Source organism: Mobula birostris, chromosome 6 (genome assembly GCF_030028105.1).
Source record: "Mobula birostris isolate sMobBir1 chromosome 6, sMobBir1.hap1, whole genome shotgun sequence".
Lineage (NCBI taxonomy): Eukaryota > Metazoa > Chordata > Chondrichthyes > Myliobatiformes > Myliobatidae > Mobula > Mobula birostris.
Window position 1 is genome coordinate 172,636,110 of NC_092375.1, and position 17,540 is coordinate 172,653,649.

The 17,540-nt window shown below is 39.4% G+C and overlaps 1 protein-coding gene across 5 annotated transcripts in view; it reads right to left on the reverse strand.

Moving 5' to 3' along the window:
* tlk1a (tousled-like kinase 1a) overlaps nucleotides 1-17,540 on the reverse strand; it is a 128,064-nt gene that overhangs the window by 62,903 nt on the left and 47,621 nt on the right. For 4 of the 5 annotated variants that reach the window (XM_072261924.1, XM_072261925.1, XM_072261923.1 and 1 more), the window contains exons 3-4: nucleotides 11,779-11,891; nucleotides 10,214-10,285 (exon numbers count right to left, since the gene is read on the reverse strand). In XM_072261924.1, coding sequence (XP_072118025.1) covers nucleotides 10,214-10,285; nucleotides 11,779-11,891 — 185 coding nt within the window. Of the gene's footprint in view, nucleotides 1-8,375; nucleotides 8,460-10,213; nucleotides 10,286-11,778; nucleotides 11,892-17,540 lie in introns of all 5 variants that reach the window. The other variant, XM_072261926.1, reaches the window with a different exon arrangement.

Consider the following 17,540-nt stretch of genomic DNA (forward strand, 5'->3'; position numbering starts at 1 on the left):
CACTGTTGTGATAGGGGATTCATTAGTTAGGGGAACAGACAGGAGGTTCTCTGGGTGAGAACGAGATTCCCTGATGGTACATTGCCTCCAGGGTGGAAAGGCTCTGGGATATCTTGGATTGAGTCCTCAACATTCTTAAGCAGGAAGGTAAACAGCCAGAAGTCATGGTCCATGTTGGTACCAATGACATGTGTCGGATGAGTGACAAGGCTCTGCATAGGGAGTTCAGGAAGTCAGATGCTAAGCTAAAGGGCGGGACCTCCAGGGTTGTAATCTCAGGATTGCTACCCATGCCCCATGCTTGCGAGGCCAGAACTAGGGAAGAGTTTAATACATGTCTAAGGGGATGGTGTAGGAGGGAGGGCATAAGATTTTTCATCATTTGGCTCTATTCCAGGGAAAGTGGAACCTGTACAGAAGGGATGGTTTGCACCTGAACTACGGGGGAACTAATATCCTAGTGGGAAGGTTTGCTAATGCTGCATGCTGGGGTTTAAACTAGAGCTGCAGGAGGAGTGCAGCCAGAGTGCCAACACAGTTAGTGAAGAGGTTATGGAGGCAGATGCTGGGAAGACCACAAAGTTAGAATCAAAAAGTATGGTGCAATGAGTGTCCTGAGCTGCCTGCATTTCAATGCAAGTATGGTAGGAAAGGCGGATAATAGTACTGAAGATGAGGTAGCTGGCTTACAAACAGAGACAATATGTAGTGAGGAGAGGCTGTTGATAAGGAAAAATTGCAGTCAAAAGGATGAGTTGCAACGTAAGTGGCAGACAAAATTGAAAAGGATGAATACAGGACTGAACGTGCTGTATTTGCGTGCAGTATACAGAATGAGATAGATGAACTTGCAGCACGGGTGCAGATTGGCAGGTACGATGTTGTAGGAATCACTGAATCATGGCTGGAAGAAGATTATAGCTGGGAGCTTAATGTCCAAGAGTACACATTGTATCAAAAGAACAGACAGGAATGCAAGGGGAGGTGGCCTTGCTCTGTTGGTAATGTGACGAGAGTACACATAGATTAAGATGTTAACTGTCCTGTGCTGGCACCAGTGGGATCAGCAGTTGGTCTGCCACCTGTCTTCAGGAGAAAGGGAGATAAGGAAAACAATGGAGCAGCATTTGGAGATGTTAATGAAGGGACAGAAGGAGAGCTGTCAAGATCGGCCCCCCTTTGAACCCTGAACTGTTTGAAGTGATGGACAGGCGATACTCCAGCAGGGGGATAAAAAAGGGACAGGTTCGCTAAGGCAAGACACACGACACCACGAAGTAACGAGACCCTGGAAGCGGTGCGCCTCCCACAAGTCGGTGGGAGTTTTGGAGGGCTGGTCGCGGGACCAAGCCATAGACGCACAGGGTGGAAAGGTACGATCGGCGGGAACCTGGTGTGTGTCCGCCCTTGCCTGGGTGCCAGGTTCACCGCAGAGAAACAATCCTATCTGGAAACGGAGGGGTCACGGTCGGTGACCTCAGAAGACATCATAAAGGGCTCGCCCGAAAGCTGACTGCGAAGAATATTGAAGGTCTGTATGGAAGCCATTTGAATATTCATTCGTTTTTGCTCTCTCTCTCCTTCCTCCCACTGTCCATCGCCACGGCAGTGATTACTGTGAACTCAATTGAACTGAACTTTGCGTCACTTTGAAACTGGTCATTTACCCCTAGACGACGATAGAGGTTGATTGATCCTGTTATCCTAATTCTGTGTACATGTGTGTTTATTATTGCTGAACTGTTGCATTTATTATCCTTTTGATTAGAGTACTGTGTTGCTTGTTTCTTTAATAAAACTTTCTTAGTTCTAGTAATCCAGACTCCAACTGAGTGATCCATTTCTGCTGGTTTGGCAACCCAGTTATGGGGTACGTAACAGTAAAAAAAAATTAAAATCAAATTATTAGAAAGAGGTGACATAGGGTCAGAAGGGGTTGAATCATTGTGAAGGGAGCTAAGGAACTGCAAGGGTAAAAAGACCCTGATGGGAGTTGTATACAGACCCCCAAACAGTAGTAAAGATGCAGCCTACAAATTACAATGGAAGATAGAAAATACATGCCAAAAGGGCAATGTTACAATAGTTATGAGGTACTTCAATATGCAGGTAGACTGGGAAAGTCAGGTTGGTGCTGGATTACAAGAGGGGGAATTTCCAGACAGTCTACAAAATGGCTTTATAGAGCAGCTTGTGTTTGAGCCCACTAAAGGATCAGCTATTCTGGATTGGGTGTTGTGCAATGAACCAGAATTGATTCGAGAGCTTAAGGTAAAAGAACCCTTAGGGGCAAGTGATCATAATATGATTGAATTCACACTAAAGTTTGAGAAGGAGAAGCTAAAATCAGATGCATCAATATTACAGTGGAGTAAAGGGATTACAGAGACATGAGAGAGGAGTTGGCTAGAAATGATTGGAAAAGAACACAGACAGGAATGACGGCAGAGCAGCAATGGCTGGAATTTCTGGAAGAAATTTGGAAGGCACAAGATACATCCCAAAGAGGAAATAGTATTCTAAAGGAAAGATGACATGACCACAGCCAACAGCAGAAATCAAAGCCAAAGAGATGACATATAATAGGGCAAAAATTAATGGGAAGTTAAAGGATTGGGAAACTTTTAAAAACCAATAGAAGGCAACTAAAAATGTCATTAAAATAAAGATGAAATACGAAAGTAAGCTAGCCAATATTAAAGAAGAAACCAAAAGTTTCCTCAGATACATAAAGTGTAAAAGCGAGGTAAGAGTGGATATCGGACCGCTGGAAAACAATGCTGAAGAGGTAGTAATGGGGGTACAACAAAATGGCAGACGAACTGAATAAGTATTTTGCATCAGTCGACACTGTGGGAGACACTAGCAGTATGGTGGATGTTCCAGGTGTCAGACGGCATGAAGTGTGAAGTTACCATTACTAGAAAGAAGGTTCGCCGGAAACTGAAAGGTCTGAAGGTAGACAAGTCCCCTGGACCAGATGGTCTGCACCCCAGAGGTCTGAAGAGGTGGCTGAAGAGATCATGGAGGCATTAGTAATAATCTTTCAAGAATCACTAGTTTCTGGAATGGTTCCTGAAGACGGGAAAATTGCAAATGTCACTCCACTCCTCAAGAGGGGAGAGAGTTAGTCTGACCTCGGAGGTTAGGAAGATGTTGGAGTCAATTATTCAGGAAGAGGTCTCAGGATACTTGGGAGGCACACGAAAAATAATACGCCATAGTCAGCATGGTTTCCTCAATGGAAAATCTGCTCAATATTGATGGGAATTCTTTGAAGAAATAACAAGCAGGATAGACAAAAGGAGAATCGGTTGATGTTGTGCACTTGGATTTTCAGAAGGCCTTCGACAAGGTGCCACACGAGGCTGCTTAACAAGCTACGAGCCCATAGTATTACAGCAAAGATTCTAGCATGGATAAAGCAGTGGCTGATAAGTAGCAGGCAAAGAGTGAGGAAAAAAAGGGAGCCTTTCCTGGCTGGCTGCCAGTAACTAGTGGTGTTCCACAGGGGTCGGTGTTGGGACCGATTCTTTTTACATTATACTTCAATTATTTGGATGATAGAATTGATGGCTTAATTGCAAAATTTGCAGACAATACTAAGATAGGTGGAGGAGCAGGTAGTTTTGAGGAAGTAGAGAGGCTACAGAAGGACTTAGATTATGAGAATGGGCACAGAAATGGCAGCTGGAACACAGTGTCAGGAAGTGTATGGTCATGTACTTTGGTGGAAGAAATGAAAGGGATGACTTTTTTTTTAAATCGAGAGGAAAGACAAAAAACTGAGGTACAAAGGGACTTGCAAGTCCTTGGGCAGGATTCCCTAAAAGTTAATTTGCAGGTTGAGTCTGGTGAGAAAGGCAAATGCAACATTAGCATTCATTTCAAAAGGAGTAGAATACAGGAGCAAGGATGTAATGTTGAGACTTTCTAAAGCACTGGTGAAGCATCACTTGGAATATTGTAAGCAGTTTTGGACCCTTTATCTTAGAAAGAATGCGCTGAAACTGGAGAAGATTCCAAGGCGGTTCATGAAAATGATTCCAGGATTGAATGGCTTGTCATTTATAGAGCGTTTGATGACTCTGGGCCTGTGTTCACTAGAATTCAAAAGAATGAGGGGTGACCTCTTTGAAACCTATCGAATGGTGAAGGCCTTGATAGAGTGGATGTCGAAAGAACGTTACCTGTGGTGGGAGAGTCTAAGACCAGTGGACACAGCCTCAGAGTAGGGGGGCGTCGTAGAATGGAGGCAAGGAGGAATTTCTTTAGCTAGAGAGTGGTGAATCTGTGGAATTCTTTGCCATGGGCAACTGTGGAGGCCAAGTTTTTATGTATATTTAAGGAAGAGGTTGATAGATTCTTGATTGGTCAGTACATGAAGGGATACAGGGAGGGGGGTAAAAGGCAAGAGATTGGGACTGAGGAAAAATGGATCAGCCAAATGGCCCAATTCTGCTCCTATATTGCCTTATGTGGCATGTCAATTGCACAAAAATTAGTCAATAAAAGTGCATAATACACTCTTGCAACAATATGCAGCACAGAAGCTGTGTTTATTAGGTCTCAAGTTACAAGTATTTGTCATCCTTTATCACTTACTTTAAACATTTAAAATTATTGTTGATCATTTTAAGCAGTGATAAATGTATTGTTCAAATGATTCTGCACAACCACTCAGATTCAGTTGGCTTGAAAATCATTTTGTTCTGCAAACACTATAAACAAATAAGTGTCTTAAAACTATAACTGACACTACTTTGCAATAAGGAAAACTATTTAGATTATAAACAGCATTTTCTGAAGTGCACAGATCATTAAAACACATTTTCTGTGCATTCCACACAAAATATTACCAATAGTTTTAAATTTCATTTAGAAAGTGTTACATCTACAAGCTACATTTGTACATTTAACTCCAATCCTTCATTTAAGCCTTCTGATGCATAACCAGCTGAAATCTTGTTTACTGGATTAACCACCTATCATTTGGTGATTGCCTTTAATGGCATAACTGTAATCCATGAGAAGGCATAACATAAAATGAAGTAAAAAAACATTGAAAACAAAACATTCTATCGAAGTGTATGGTTCTTAGGTGAGCTTTCAAAATAATAAATATACTAGACAACATTCAGAAACTAGCAAATTGCTACTGAAAAGGAACCAAGCAATGTTTTCATTGAAACACCATTTACCATGCTCATAATAAAATAAACAAACAAGTACCCAGAATGGAAAATGTCCAGAAGGTCAATGGCAACTGCTCATTGCACATTTGCCATGGACTACAGTTTCCAACACTGCCAATGCATCAGCCAGAGATCTCACTGCCATGCAAGGATCTCAGTTGACCATTGATTAAAAAACACGCCAAAAAAAAGATTAAGATTAGTATTCCAACTCCATAACAGGCACAAGCTTCCCCCACCATTGAGGACATCTTCGAAAGGCAGTGTCTCAAGGTAGCAGTATCCATTCCTAAGGATCTTCACTATCCTGGACTTCTTGTTACTATCACCAGTGAGGTGGTACAGAACCCCGAAGATCTACACTCAGCTTTTAAGGAATAGCTTCTTCCCCTCTGCCATCAGATTTCTGAACATTCCATGGACTCAAATACTAGCTCATTGTTTTGCACTTTTTAAAATATTTTAACAAAGGCTGTTTTTTTTTGTCTTGCACAGTACCTCTGCCACAAAACAAACTTTATGACATAGTAACAATGAATCTGATTAGCCCATAAATAACAACATCAAGTACAGATGAGGGTACCTGTCAGTATCCCAGAATTGTACCTGCACTCTAGAACTAGCTAGTAATACACATGATTGCTTAGCTATGCCTTGTTCAGCAAAAGCAGGACAAAGCCAGTCTGGCTAATCAATAAAATGATGAAGGTTGTTGATGACAAAGCTATCAAGCAGCAATTACATCCAATAATCTGCTCACTGATATTCAAGTTAATTTTCACCATATTCTCTGTTCCAGACCTTATCATGGCTTTTATCCAAACAAAGACAAGGGTGGCTGTCCGGAAGTGAGGTGAGAGCAACAGCTCTTGACAGCAAGGTAGCATTAAACTATGGCATCACGAACTCTCGTAAAATATGAAGGAGGTAACCATTCCAATGGTTTGGGGAATACTTCTCAAAATAAATTGGCTGGAGTTATCAAAGGTCAATCATTTCATCCCTTGACATCATTGTACGGAGTTCCTCATGGCAGTGTCTTCATTATAAACATCTTTAGCTTCTTCATCAGTGATTTTACTTCCATTAAAATAACTGAAGTTGAGAATGTTCATTTATGATAATACAATTTATGATAATATTTATGATAATTTTCCTTGATGCCTGCTGATATCCATTTTGTTAGGGCTCTTTGATGCAATACTCAAAGGCAATCGTTCTCTCCTAGTCTCAGAAATCAGATCTTCAATTGTCAATCATACACATGAACACAGCAAATCAAAAGTGCAAAACAGAACCAACAGTCTCACACAGCACATATAATTATGATAGCAGAAAAAGTTATGAAAAATATTAAAAAAGTAATAATATAGCCCAAGTCCCCGAGTGTCATAGCCCGTGGTTGATTGCTAGTGCATGGAAGTTGTCCTGGAGCCATGTTTCTGAAGAACAACTCACAGCAGTTCCTCATATCTCTCAGTGCAGCTGCAGACAAAGCGGATCCAGCTGGTCTCCCACTGAACAGCAACACCAATGAGAGGGGTCAACCTCCAACTCAGCACGAAATCAAGTGGTACACAACCAGTTCCATCTGCAGCTTCCTCGATGGCTGCAACATGCAATCCCGAGGCATGAACGAGGGCCCAGTCCATGTCACAATCGAAGCCACACAGCTCCAACACCATCGGTCTCGCCAGTGTTCTAGTGAATCAGACTCACAGTATTCTACAATACTAAAGTCCAACAGGGTCTTGCAATCACAACAAAAATGCCTTGCACCGTCTACTGGATCATGCACTGCCATTGACGTCTTCTTCCCTGGATGGGTGAAGCAGGCTGCAACACAGTGCGCAGCAAGTCCAGCTTCATCACAATCCAGCAACTCTATTGGGGTAGACCTCAAGTATTGTGTTCTTAATATCTAGTCTTGTGATTGTGAAAAAGACAAAGGACAAATGTTTGCACCTTTGGTTGGACCTAGAAAGACCACTGCATCTGAGCGTACCACATCTTACTGCAAGCAATTATTAACATAAACAAGAGATTGTGCAGATGCTGGAAATCTTGAGCAACACACACAAATGCTGGAACAACTCAGCAGTTCAGACAGCATGCATGAAGCAGAATAAACAATTAACATATCAGGCCAAGAGCCTTCTTCAGGACTGGCAAGGAAGGGGAGGTGGTGTGAAAATAGGGTGCTGGGGAGAGTGGAAGGAGTTCAAGCTGGCAGGTGATAGGTAAAAGCAGGTGAGGGGAAGATAGGTGGGTGGTGAAGGGGGATGAAGTAAAAAGCTGGAGGTGACAGCTGGAGGAGGTAAACGGTTGAAGAAAGAATCTGATAGGAGACTGCAGTGGACCATGGAAAAAAGGGAAAGAGGAGAGATACCAGAAGGAGATGATCAGCAGGTGAGAAGAAAAGGGGTGAGGGGGATACCAGAATGGGGAATAGAAAAAAGAGAGGAGGATGGAATAGAAATTACTGGAAACTAGAGAAACTGATACTCATGCCATCAGGTTTTAGACTACCCTGACGTAACATGAAGTATTGCTCCTCCAACCTGAGTGTGGCCTCATCATAGCAACAGAAGTGGTCATGGACTGACATATTGGAATGGGAATGGGAAGTTGAACTGAAATAGGTGACAAGTGGAAAAAATCCGCTTTTTGTGGTGGATGGATATTCGATCAACGTTTGGAACAAGGATTTGAGATATTGAAGCAGAGTAGTTCTGGAAAAATCCATCTGGACATTGGTGAGCAGGAATGCAAATGCTGCTCAACAATACTCAATTGTCAATTTCTGTCATTTTGCTGCTGACCAAGAACAGAAAGATCTGGTAGCAATGAGCTTGACTGGATTTGTCTGATTTTTTTGTGAATAGGATACAGCTGGATATTTTTCCAATTGTGGAACAGACACCAGTTTTAAAACTGCACTACATCAGCTTACTTAGAGGTGCGGCTAATACCAAATCAATTTCAGGTCAGGTCATTGGTTCTGCAGCTGGGTAGCCGGGTGGTCCAAAAGGCATTGCTGTATCCAGTTCTTGCAGTCATTTCTTAATATCACATGGAATGAACTGAGCTGGTTGGAAATTGACTTCTGAGATAGAAATGGAGATAGATCATCTACTTGGCTCTTCTCGTGGTGTAACTGCTTCTGCCTCGTACTATTACCTTTTCCCTTTCCTGAACAGAGGAATAATATTTGCCACCCTCCAATCTCCTGTGGCAAGTGAAGATGCAAAGATCATTGCTAACCTACAAGAAATGAGGGAAGAGATTACTGTGAGTTGAAATGCCATGAGATAATGCTGCATCTCTATAAAACGGAGTACTGTGTTTAGTCCTAGTCCTCTCATTACGGGCAGGATGTAGAAGCTTTAGAGAGAATGAACAGGAGATCTACCAGATGCTGTCTGGATTAGAAAGCAGGTCTTATATGGAAAGGTCGAGCAAGCTACGGCTTTTCTCTCTGGAACAAATGAAGATGAGAGATGACTTGATAGAGGTGTACAAGATGTTAAGAATGGACAGCCAGCACCTTTCTCCCCCAAACAGAAATGGATAATATGAAAGGGCATAATTTTAAGGTGATTGGAGGAACATATTAGGTGAGGGATGTCTGAGGTAGGTGTTCCTTCACCCCCCCCACCCCCCAAAAGAGTGTGGTGGGTGTGTGGAATGCATTGTTGAGGTGGTGGTAGAGGCAAATATATTAGGGACACATCTCAGACAGGCACGTGGATGGAAGAAAAAAGAGGGCTATGTAAGAGAGAAGTGTTAGATTGATCTTGGAATAGGTTAAAAGGTCAGTACATTGTGAGCTAAAGAGCCTTACTGTGCTGTAATGTTCATGTATTTGGATTTCACCATTGTGGAGGATCTGAATAACTTTGGAGCTGACACCTTCCTTTTGCTGTTTAATTTTTAGTCACCATTCACAAGTAGATACAGTAGGTATGCAGCTCTCTGAGATGATCAAAGCAAAGCGGATTAGCTCTATATATTACCATACACTTACACATGCGTAACACAAATGCAACAAACAGAAAATATTGAAGTAATCGTGAACGAGGACCAGGAATTCTACATAAAACAACTCATAGGAATCTAGCACCAACTGAAGGTCACCTATTCAGGTCCATAATTTAACCTGAGAAAAATATGCCTATACAAGTGATAAATCACACTTGGAGCTAAAGCAAGTCACATTATGCATTTTCCTTTTTTTCTTTTTACCCTTTTCCTTTTTATCTCCTGATCAGGATTCCCCAATGAAAGGGGCCATGATCCATTCAGAAACCAACAATAGAGCGTAACAAGAGATGTGCCATAGTATATTGCTCAATAAGCTCCAAAGTTCTAAAAGCAGCCAAATCTCTGAAACTAACTGATATTTAAAGTGAGAAAATAAGCCAGTCAGCTAATTATCATTTCAGCTAAGGCAGTCAGCACCACTACCACTAGATATCACCACTCCTGAAAAAAAATGTTATCTGGGGGAGAAAAACAGCTGCATTTTTAACCAATCGTTACCAAATTGTGCCCTTGAACACACTATTTGAATAAGTCCAGAAAAGCACTGACAACTAAACAAAAAGTTCTAAAGAATGACCAAGCAAAAAAGTAATAAGGTGTCTTAATTGCAACAAATTTTTCAGCTTTTACTCTACAGAGGAAGACACAAAGGGGAACCACACATTTTTTGGGAGAGCAGATGAATTACAGAAAAGATCTTACGAAACAGCCTCTGCTTACAACATAAAAACACCAGGAATAACGAATGAGAGGAAGGAAACTGATAATGTCGAAGGTCTCATTGTCAATTCCTTGAATTTCAACGAATTACATACAGGCACTTCTTAATTTTGCAAATACACTCCGATTTCACATGATCGTACCGCACAAGTACCTATCAAAGTCACCTTTCAAACTCAAATGTGAATTCTATTCAACATCCTACATGCAAGTTACTACTAAAAAGCATGGCTAAAATTAAACCTCATACTTACCTCTGACTCTTTGTCGCTTAATGATCCAAGACTTCCAAAACTATGGTTAGAAGATTCATTATTTGTTAAAACCTGTTTTGAAAAGCAAATAACAAAAATGAATGGGAACCAGGATTAAACTGAGAATTACAATGTACTTTTTATATTTCTAGCATACACTTCTTTTTATTTCATAATTCCAGCACAGTATATTGGTACTGCACAAGTATTAAAAAAATCTCATTCAGCAATTAGTCTGCAATTATCTACTGCAGAGTGGAGTGTTTTGGAAATACAGTGTTAACTAAAAATTATTAAAACTGTTTTAATTGGACTTAAACCATGTTTTATAGACACTGGTTAAGTGAGTTCACAAAACAATAATTCCATGCTAACTTTAGCCATTTTCCCTGAAGGAACTTGTATAAAATTGAAAGTTTGTCTCAAGACCTTCTGCTCTGTTACGGTCTGACTGTACAATGGGGTAGCCAAAACTATTCTCATCTACAAAATAAGGGGAAAAAAATTACCATCTAAGCCACATCGCTAGCCCTAGGTGGAACTATCAAGACTTGCTCTTAAAACACCAAGTGTTTCCAAAAGTTAGGACATTTAAACACATTTGAAATCTTCAAAGAAATTATTTGAATAGGTCAAAGCTTTAAAGAAGTCTTATATTACTACATACTATAAGACTGGAATATCCAGCCCATCAGTCCATGCAGGTTACCAGGGCAGAAATCCCATGAATCCGATTTATCCTCTCTTTACTTCCTTGTAATCCTGAAACTTATTCTCTCCCACCCATGGCAACTTTGATTTCAGCCTTGTCAATAACCTGCACCGAGGTGCACATTACAGTGATCAATTTACATCATTGGGAGGAAACCCACAATGTCACAAACTGCATCACCATAGAGAGCACCAGAAGCTTGGACCTACAGCTGAGGAAGCAGCACCAGCTGCTGTGCCACAGTGCACACAAGCCAAACTTTTAAAACTCTATCTTGAAATACTATTTTTCCAAAAAACGCTTTTAGACAATTTAAATAATTTTGGTGGAAGATTTAAAACATTATTAGTTTATAAACTAGCAACTTATCCCAAGTTTAAATTGCTAAACTACTGTTTCTTTTCACAACAATCGAAATGGGATTAGCCTATGTACCTTATCAGTCTTATCTCAGAAAACACTCTGCACCATTTGTATTCCATGTTTTCCTGCCTCAGTGAACTGCTATGAAATGGTCAGTATCGAAGATCAACATTTGGTTCACAATGAATAACTGACATGAATCTTTGGATTTATTCTTCACAAATTGCTCTCAGTTTCACAGGATAATGAAGAATCCTGCAAGTTCTGCTGTTACTTGTGTATTAAAAAAATCTGGATTGTTATTAATCTTTATACATTTAAAAAATATTATAAATCATTTTCATTGATACTAGGCTTTATTTTTGCTGTACTTTTCAGAAAAGGTCATTTAAACACAAAGATAAACTGTGGTAATTAAAAAGTTATTGCCAAATTATATAGTCATATTACTCCTTTATCTCAATACAGAATGACCTACTTATGGACTTACTTTCGCTCCTGTGCTTCCACTTCCACTCCCAGTACTCACACCTCCCGTAAACCTTGCCTCCAGTAACTCTTGCCGTCGAGGATCAAGGCTATGAAGCTCTTCCATTGCAGCACCTTCAATAAAAACACAGAAGTTATTTATTTCATCTAATAAAAGTGCTGACAGCATAATGACAATTTCAGAAAATAAACTGGAAGTAAAATCTTCATAAGGTCTGTTAACTGAACAAAAATGGGTGTAATTGTAAATAATGAAGTTAATTTCCTATATTCCAGGTTCCTCCTCCAAGATTCCCTATTACACAATTAGTACTCCTTAAAAATAAGTTTTGATCAGTCATATTGTTGTGTAAAAAATATTAAATGACGAAATAAAAACCTCACTGGCATTATCCAACAAGCAGACTAATTAAATGGTGGGATGAACAAAGTTTAATAAACATTAAAAATATAACCATTTCATGGTCACACTAAAAATTTGCACTCATTGAAAATCACCATCTGTAACATAAATCACAATGTTCTGTTCATTTTCTACCTATTTTCAAAATGCTACTTGGTGAATGAGTAGATCTGCAGAAAGCAGTTTATAACAACACTGGTACCATCTTTGACTCCTGATTAAACAACATCTCAAACTTAATTCTAGTCATCCTCACTTTTTTTTTTATCCTAACCCAATGCCACCATCATTGTGTTCCTCCAGCCCTGAAATCTGGGTGTTCCAAGTCAAATGTTTTGAACTGCCCCCAATTTTTGCTCATTTTCCACTGAAAGCTGAAGCTTGTGTCATTTAGTCCATAAACTAATATTTTATTTGCCAAAAGTTGTGTGCCATTAAAGCTCTAAGGTAGCATTACCCAACGAATCTACGAATTCTACTTTGGGAATATACCACTGAAAATAAAATAAACTCAAAAATATGTCAATGAAAGAACTGAAAATATGTTGTTAACAGTGGAAATTGCATACTGGAAGAGTGAAATAAAAATCAAAACGCCAGAAACACTGCAAAGCTCAAAGCAAATTTATTATCAAAGTACAATTATCAGCATTATTAGGTTGGAGTGGAACCTAGCATGGTCTTCTACTGATGTAGCCCATCATGTTATGTATTCCAACTGTTGTAACATGTGGTATGAGTTACTGTCGCCTTCCTGTCAGCTTGACCCAATCTGCCATTCTCCCCTGAACTCTTTAACAAAGCTTTTTTTTCTCCCCCACAGAACTGTGCTCACTGGACTTTGCCCCCCCACACCATTCCCTATAAAGTCTAAAGACTAGTGTGTGAAAATCCCAGGGAATCAGCAGTTTCTGAGATACACAAACCACCCCATCTGGCACCAACAACACTGGACAATAAACTTTTTCCTGAAAGTGTTGCTTCCTCAGAATTTTTTTTATTTATGATAGAGTACTTGAAGCTGAAGACATAATAATTTCAGACTAGTTGCATCACATAGGAATTTTAAGAAACAAGAAATTAAGTTTTATTGAATATGTGTTTAATTGCATAATGATGCTGACACTTTGCAATTGTGCAGCTAAGTTAAAAATGTTTTACTGATGATTTTCATTTGTGCTCAGTGTCTGAGGCTTCTTGCTTAAGTGTCCAACAATAATCAGCCAGTATTGATGGATTCTAGTTGCCCTGACACAGCTTCTCCATGAGCACAATGTCCTGGTGAAACCTTTCACCATGCTCATCACTAACAGTGCCAAGACTTGCAGGGAAGTTGGGAAGGCAAAAAATGAATCTTTAGTGACATATTGCACTTCATGGTTTTGGATGCTTAAAGCATGTTGTCAACCAACTGCATGTAGATTGGTGTTCTGAATTTTCAACAACATCCTTGAAAGATTTTCAACAACATTCTTGAAAGCCTACATGTGAACTTCTCTGGACCTGCAAGAGGCTCTTCAAACTGCTTGTCACTGATGACCTGTTTGATTTGTGGACTGACAAATAAATGCCTTATTTAACCTTGGCATCAGTTATTCTCAGAAGCATGTTTCAAATATCAAAATCCTAAGCATGCCCAAGCAAGGTAGAAAGCTTTTCAACTTACATTGTGGGCAACATTTTAATTGACTTGAATATGTATGAGTTGAAATAAAAAAATACAGGGAATTCAAAAATATGGTGCATGATAGGGAAATTTTATGGTGATTTTCATGACCAACTGCCCAAAATCCATAAAATATACCCAGAAGTATTCAGGAAGCAAAACCTGTATTGTCCAGTGCAATCATTCCACAGTCAAGGTCACCTAGATCATATTTCTTCCTCACTCTGATGTTTGGTCTGAATGACTAAATCTCTTGACCAGGTTTGCATGCTTTTATGCATTGAGTTGCTGCCACAAGATAGCGGAATAGATATTTGCATTAACAAGCAACTTTAAAGAGGTCCCTTATAAAGTGGCCTCTGAGGATATATCCATTTACTACCTTGCACTTGTTTCTTGCAGGTATTTATGGAAAAAATATAAATACAATAGAATTTTATAAAAACCTATACATTAACAGATAGACTGACAAATACCATTGTGCAATGCACAAAAAGAGCAAACTGTGCAAATAAAATCCGAGAACATGAGTTGTAAAGAGTCTCGAAAGTGAGTCTGTAGATCACGGAATCAGTTCAGAGTCACTTGGCATGCCACATACCATCTGTAGTGATAAAGGTAAAATTGGTATTTTGGGTAGCAGGCAAAGTGTTGCAATGTTTTTTTTAAATTTCAATCACTATTAGCATATAAATTTAGAAAATACACTTGACAATTAAAACTAGAAGTCTTACTTGAAATTACAAACCATCAATAAGGGAAGTCAAAATGTCAGATTTTTGCTTTGCATCAATTATACAGTATACAGGTTCACAATTTCTCTGACCAGAGAAATCTCACATCAGTGGAAGTTTAGCATATTTTGTAGTTATCTGTGGGGCCAAACTTCTAGGAATTCGATTTTCAAAATAGACCCTTAAAACCTACTATTAAGTTTTACCATTAAGAATGCATCAGTTTTACATTTTGTGTTTTACTTTGTACAAAAATAACAAATGTAAGTGAAATCAGCATGCTATCTTCTCAAATTTAAATATTTTCTTTCTCTGCCAAAGCTTCTCAGAGCAATTATCTTAACATGTAATGGCTTTTCAGCAGTGGAAATGTCATCGATAACACCACTTTTATTCAGAACTCCTAGGAAATTAAGTTGTCATTGCATGCACATAGGAAAGTCAGGACAATGTGCAGGCATAGGATGATAAACAGCAAGTTACATCCTCACCATAAATGGCAGGCAGTAGGCATTCTAACCAACCAAACATGACATTCAAAAATATGACCAAGATCAATTGTCAAACTATCAGCATTCTTGGGGTCACCAAAGATCAGAATTTTAACTGGACTGTCAGAGGGTACAAGAGCTGGAACCTGTGACATACTCTTTCTCTGAAGCATCCAAAGCCTTTCCATCAAAAGTTAAATGTAACACTATTTCAACACTTCCAACAATACTCAAGGAGCCAATCACTATCCAGTAAAATGCAGTGCACTTGCCTGGTAACACATTTGTTTCCTTAATGATTCACTGTGTCCTTCAACAACATACTGTGGCTGCAACGTGCAACATCTGCAAACATTACTGTATTGGTGAAGGTCTGGGTAATTTGGAAAGGGTGGATAGGCTACGACTATTTTCCCTGGAGTGCAAGAGGCTGAGGAGTGACCTGATAGGTTTATAAAATCATGGGGGTCATGGGGGGGGGGGGCATAGGAAAGGTCTTCCACAGTAGGGAAACCTAAAACTAGAAGGCATAGGTTTAATATGATAAGAAGATTTAAAAAGGAACCAAAGAACAACAATTTCCCACACAAGGTGGCAACTGCGCAGAGCAAGGAGGCAAGTACACAGAACAATTACAACACATTAGATAATTAGATGGATGAGTCAAACATGATCAAATGGGAATAACTCAGTTAGGCAACTTGGAGTTGGTCCAGAGGGCTTGTCTTCATGCTGTGTATCTCCATGACTCTATAGCTCAAGTCTTGTTCAGAAGCATCTCCTAAACCTCTACTATCCAGAACAAGACAGACGTCATCACTTGCAAAGTTATCCAATTGCACAATATCCCACCTTGGCAATATATCACTATTCCTTCAACATTACTCAGTCTAAATCACAACTTCCCACCCAACAGCACTGCAAGAGTATCACCATTCAGATAACACTGGCTCAACAACAGCTTTACTGTACTGTACTGAAATACGCCTTCTGAGTTGGTTCCATGGTTGTTCTTTGTTTCCTGACTGTCCCTGGGGAAGACAAATTTTAGGGTTGTATGTTGCATACATACTTTAATGAATGCACTTTGAACAAGCATAAATAATAATTAATGTTAGCCTCACCAGTAATGCTCACAGAAAATATACTTTATGGAAAACATTATGGAATATTTGTGTTCACAATGTAGCAATTTTAAACATCATCATGGTATTAGCTACACCACTGAAGCACCAAATGATTGAATATAATCTACTTTACAAGTTGCCTAATGGAGAAGTGCTCAAAACCCATAGAAGGTCAAACTAGTGAGAGACTGCAGATGCAAAGTAGTTGGTAGCTATGTACAACAAATCTCTTAAATAAATATAGGTATCACTTTAAAAAGAAAGTACTTTAGGCTCCTCATACTCTGTTTGCCATTCAGTAAGATCACAGTTAATTTTGTACCTCAGTGCTGTTACATTCACTAACTCAATTTGCCTTCATTTTCTTAAACATCAAGTATCAGTGCCAGAGCATCCAAACTCTACATAGAATTTCAAAGAATTATTCTCCTTGTGGTGAAGAAACTTCATCTCTGTGCCCAACGGCAGAATTCTTATTCAAAAATGTGACCCTGTACTCCAAACATGCCTTGCTTGCTGTCACCTGCTACAAGATTTTGCACATGTTAATGAGATCATCCATTGTTCCAAACACAAATGGATACAGATCCAGCTTGTGCAATCTTTCATTGTGAAACAAATCTACTGTTCCAGGAATTAATCTGGTAAACCTTCATTGCCCTCTTTATCTCAAGTATATCCTTTCATAGGTAGGAAGGCCAGAACTGTACAGAATAGTCCAGATTAATTTTGCTAAACTGATATTAGTTGCAGCAAGTCATCTCTATGACTGTACTCAAATCTTCTTGCAATAATCAGCAACATACCTTATACTGCTCTAATTGGGTATACCTGCATGTAAACTATAATGAATCACATACAAAGGACAACCATAACACTTTAAACTCTTGCCATTTAAAATACTCTACCTTTCCATCCAAGCTGCCCTCATATTCCCCCATATTATATACCATCATTCACATCCTTGCCCATTCACTTGCCTGCTTGCGTCCTCCAAACATCTTATGGCATCCCCACTGCCCACACTGCCATCCATCCCCATGTCATCAGCAAACTTGGATAAATTACATTTGATCCCCTCACCCAAATCACTAATTGCCATTTTATTACTACCAGTGAGGCAGCACAGGAGTCTTGAGACACACACTCAGCGTTTTAGGAACAGTTTTTTTGCCCCTCCACATCAGATTTCTAAATGGTCCATGAACTCAACACTAGCTCACTATTTCACTTCTATAATATTAAAAAAAAAGTGCAATTTTAATGTTGTGCACTGTACTGTTGCCACAAAGTGATAATAAACCTGATTTAAATATGGATTGTGAACAGTTGGAGCCACTGC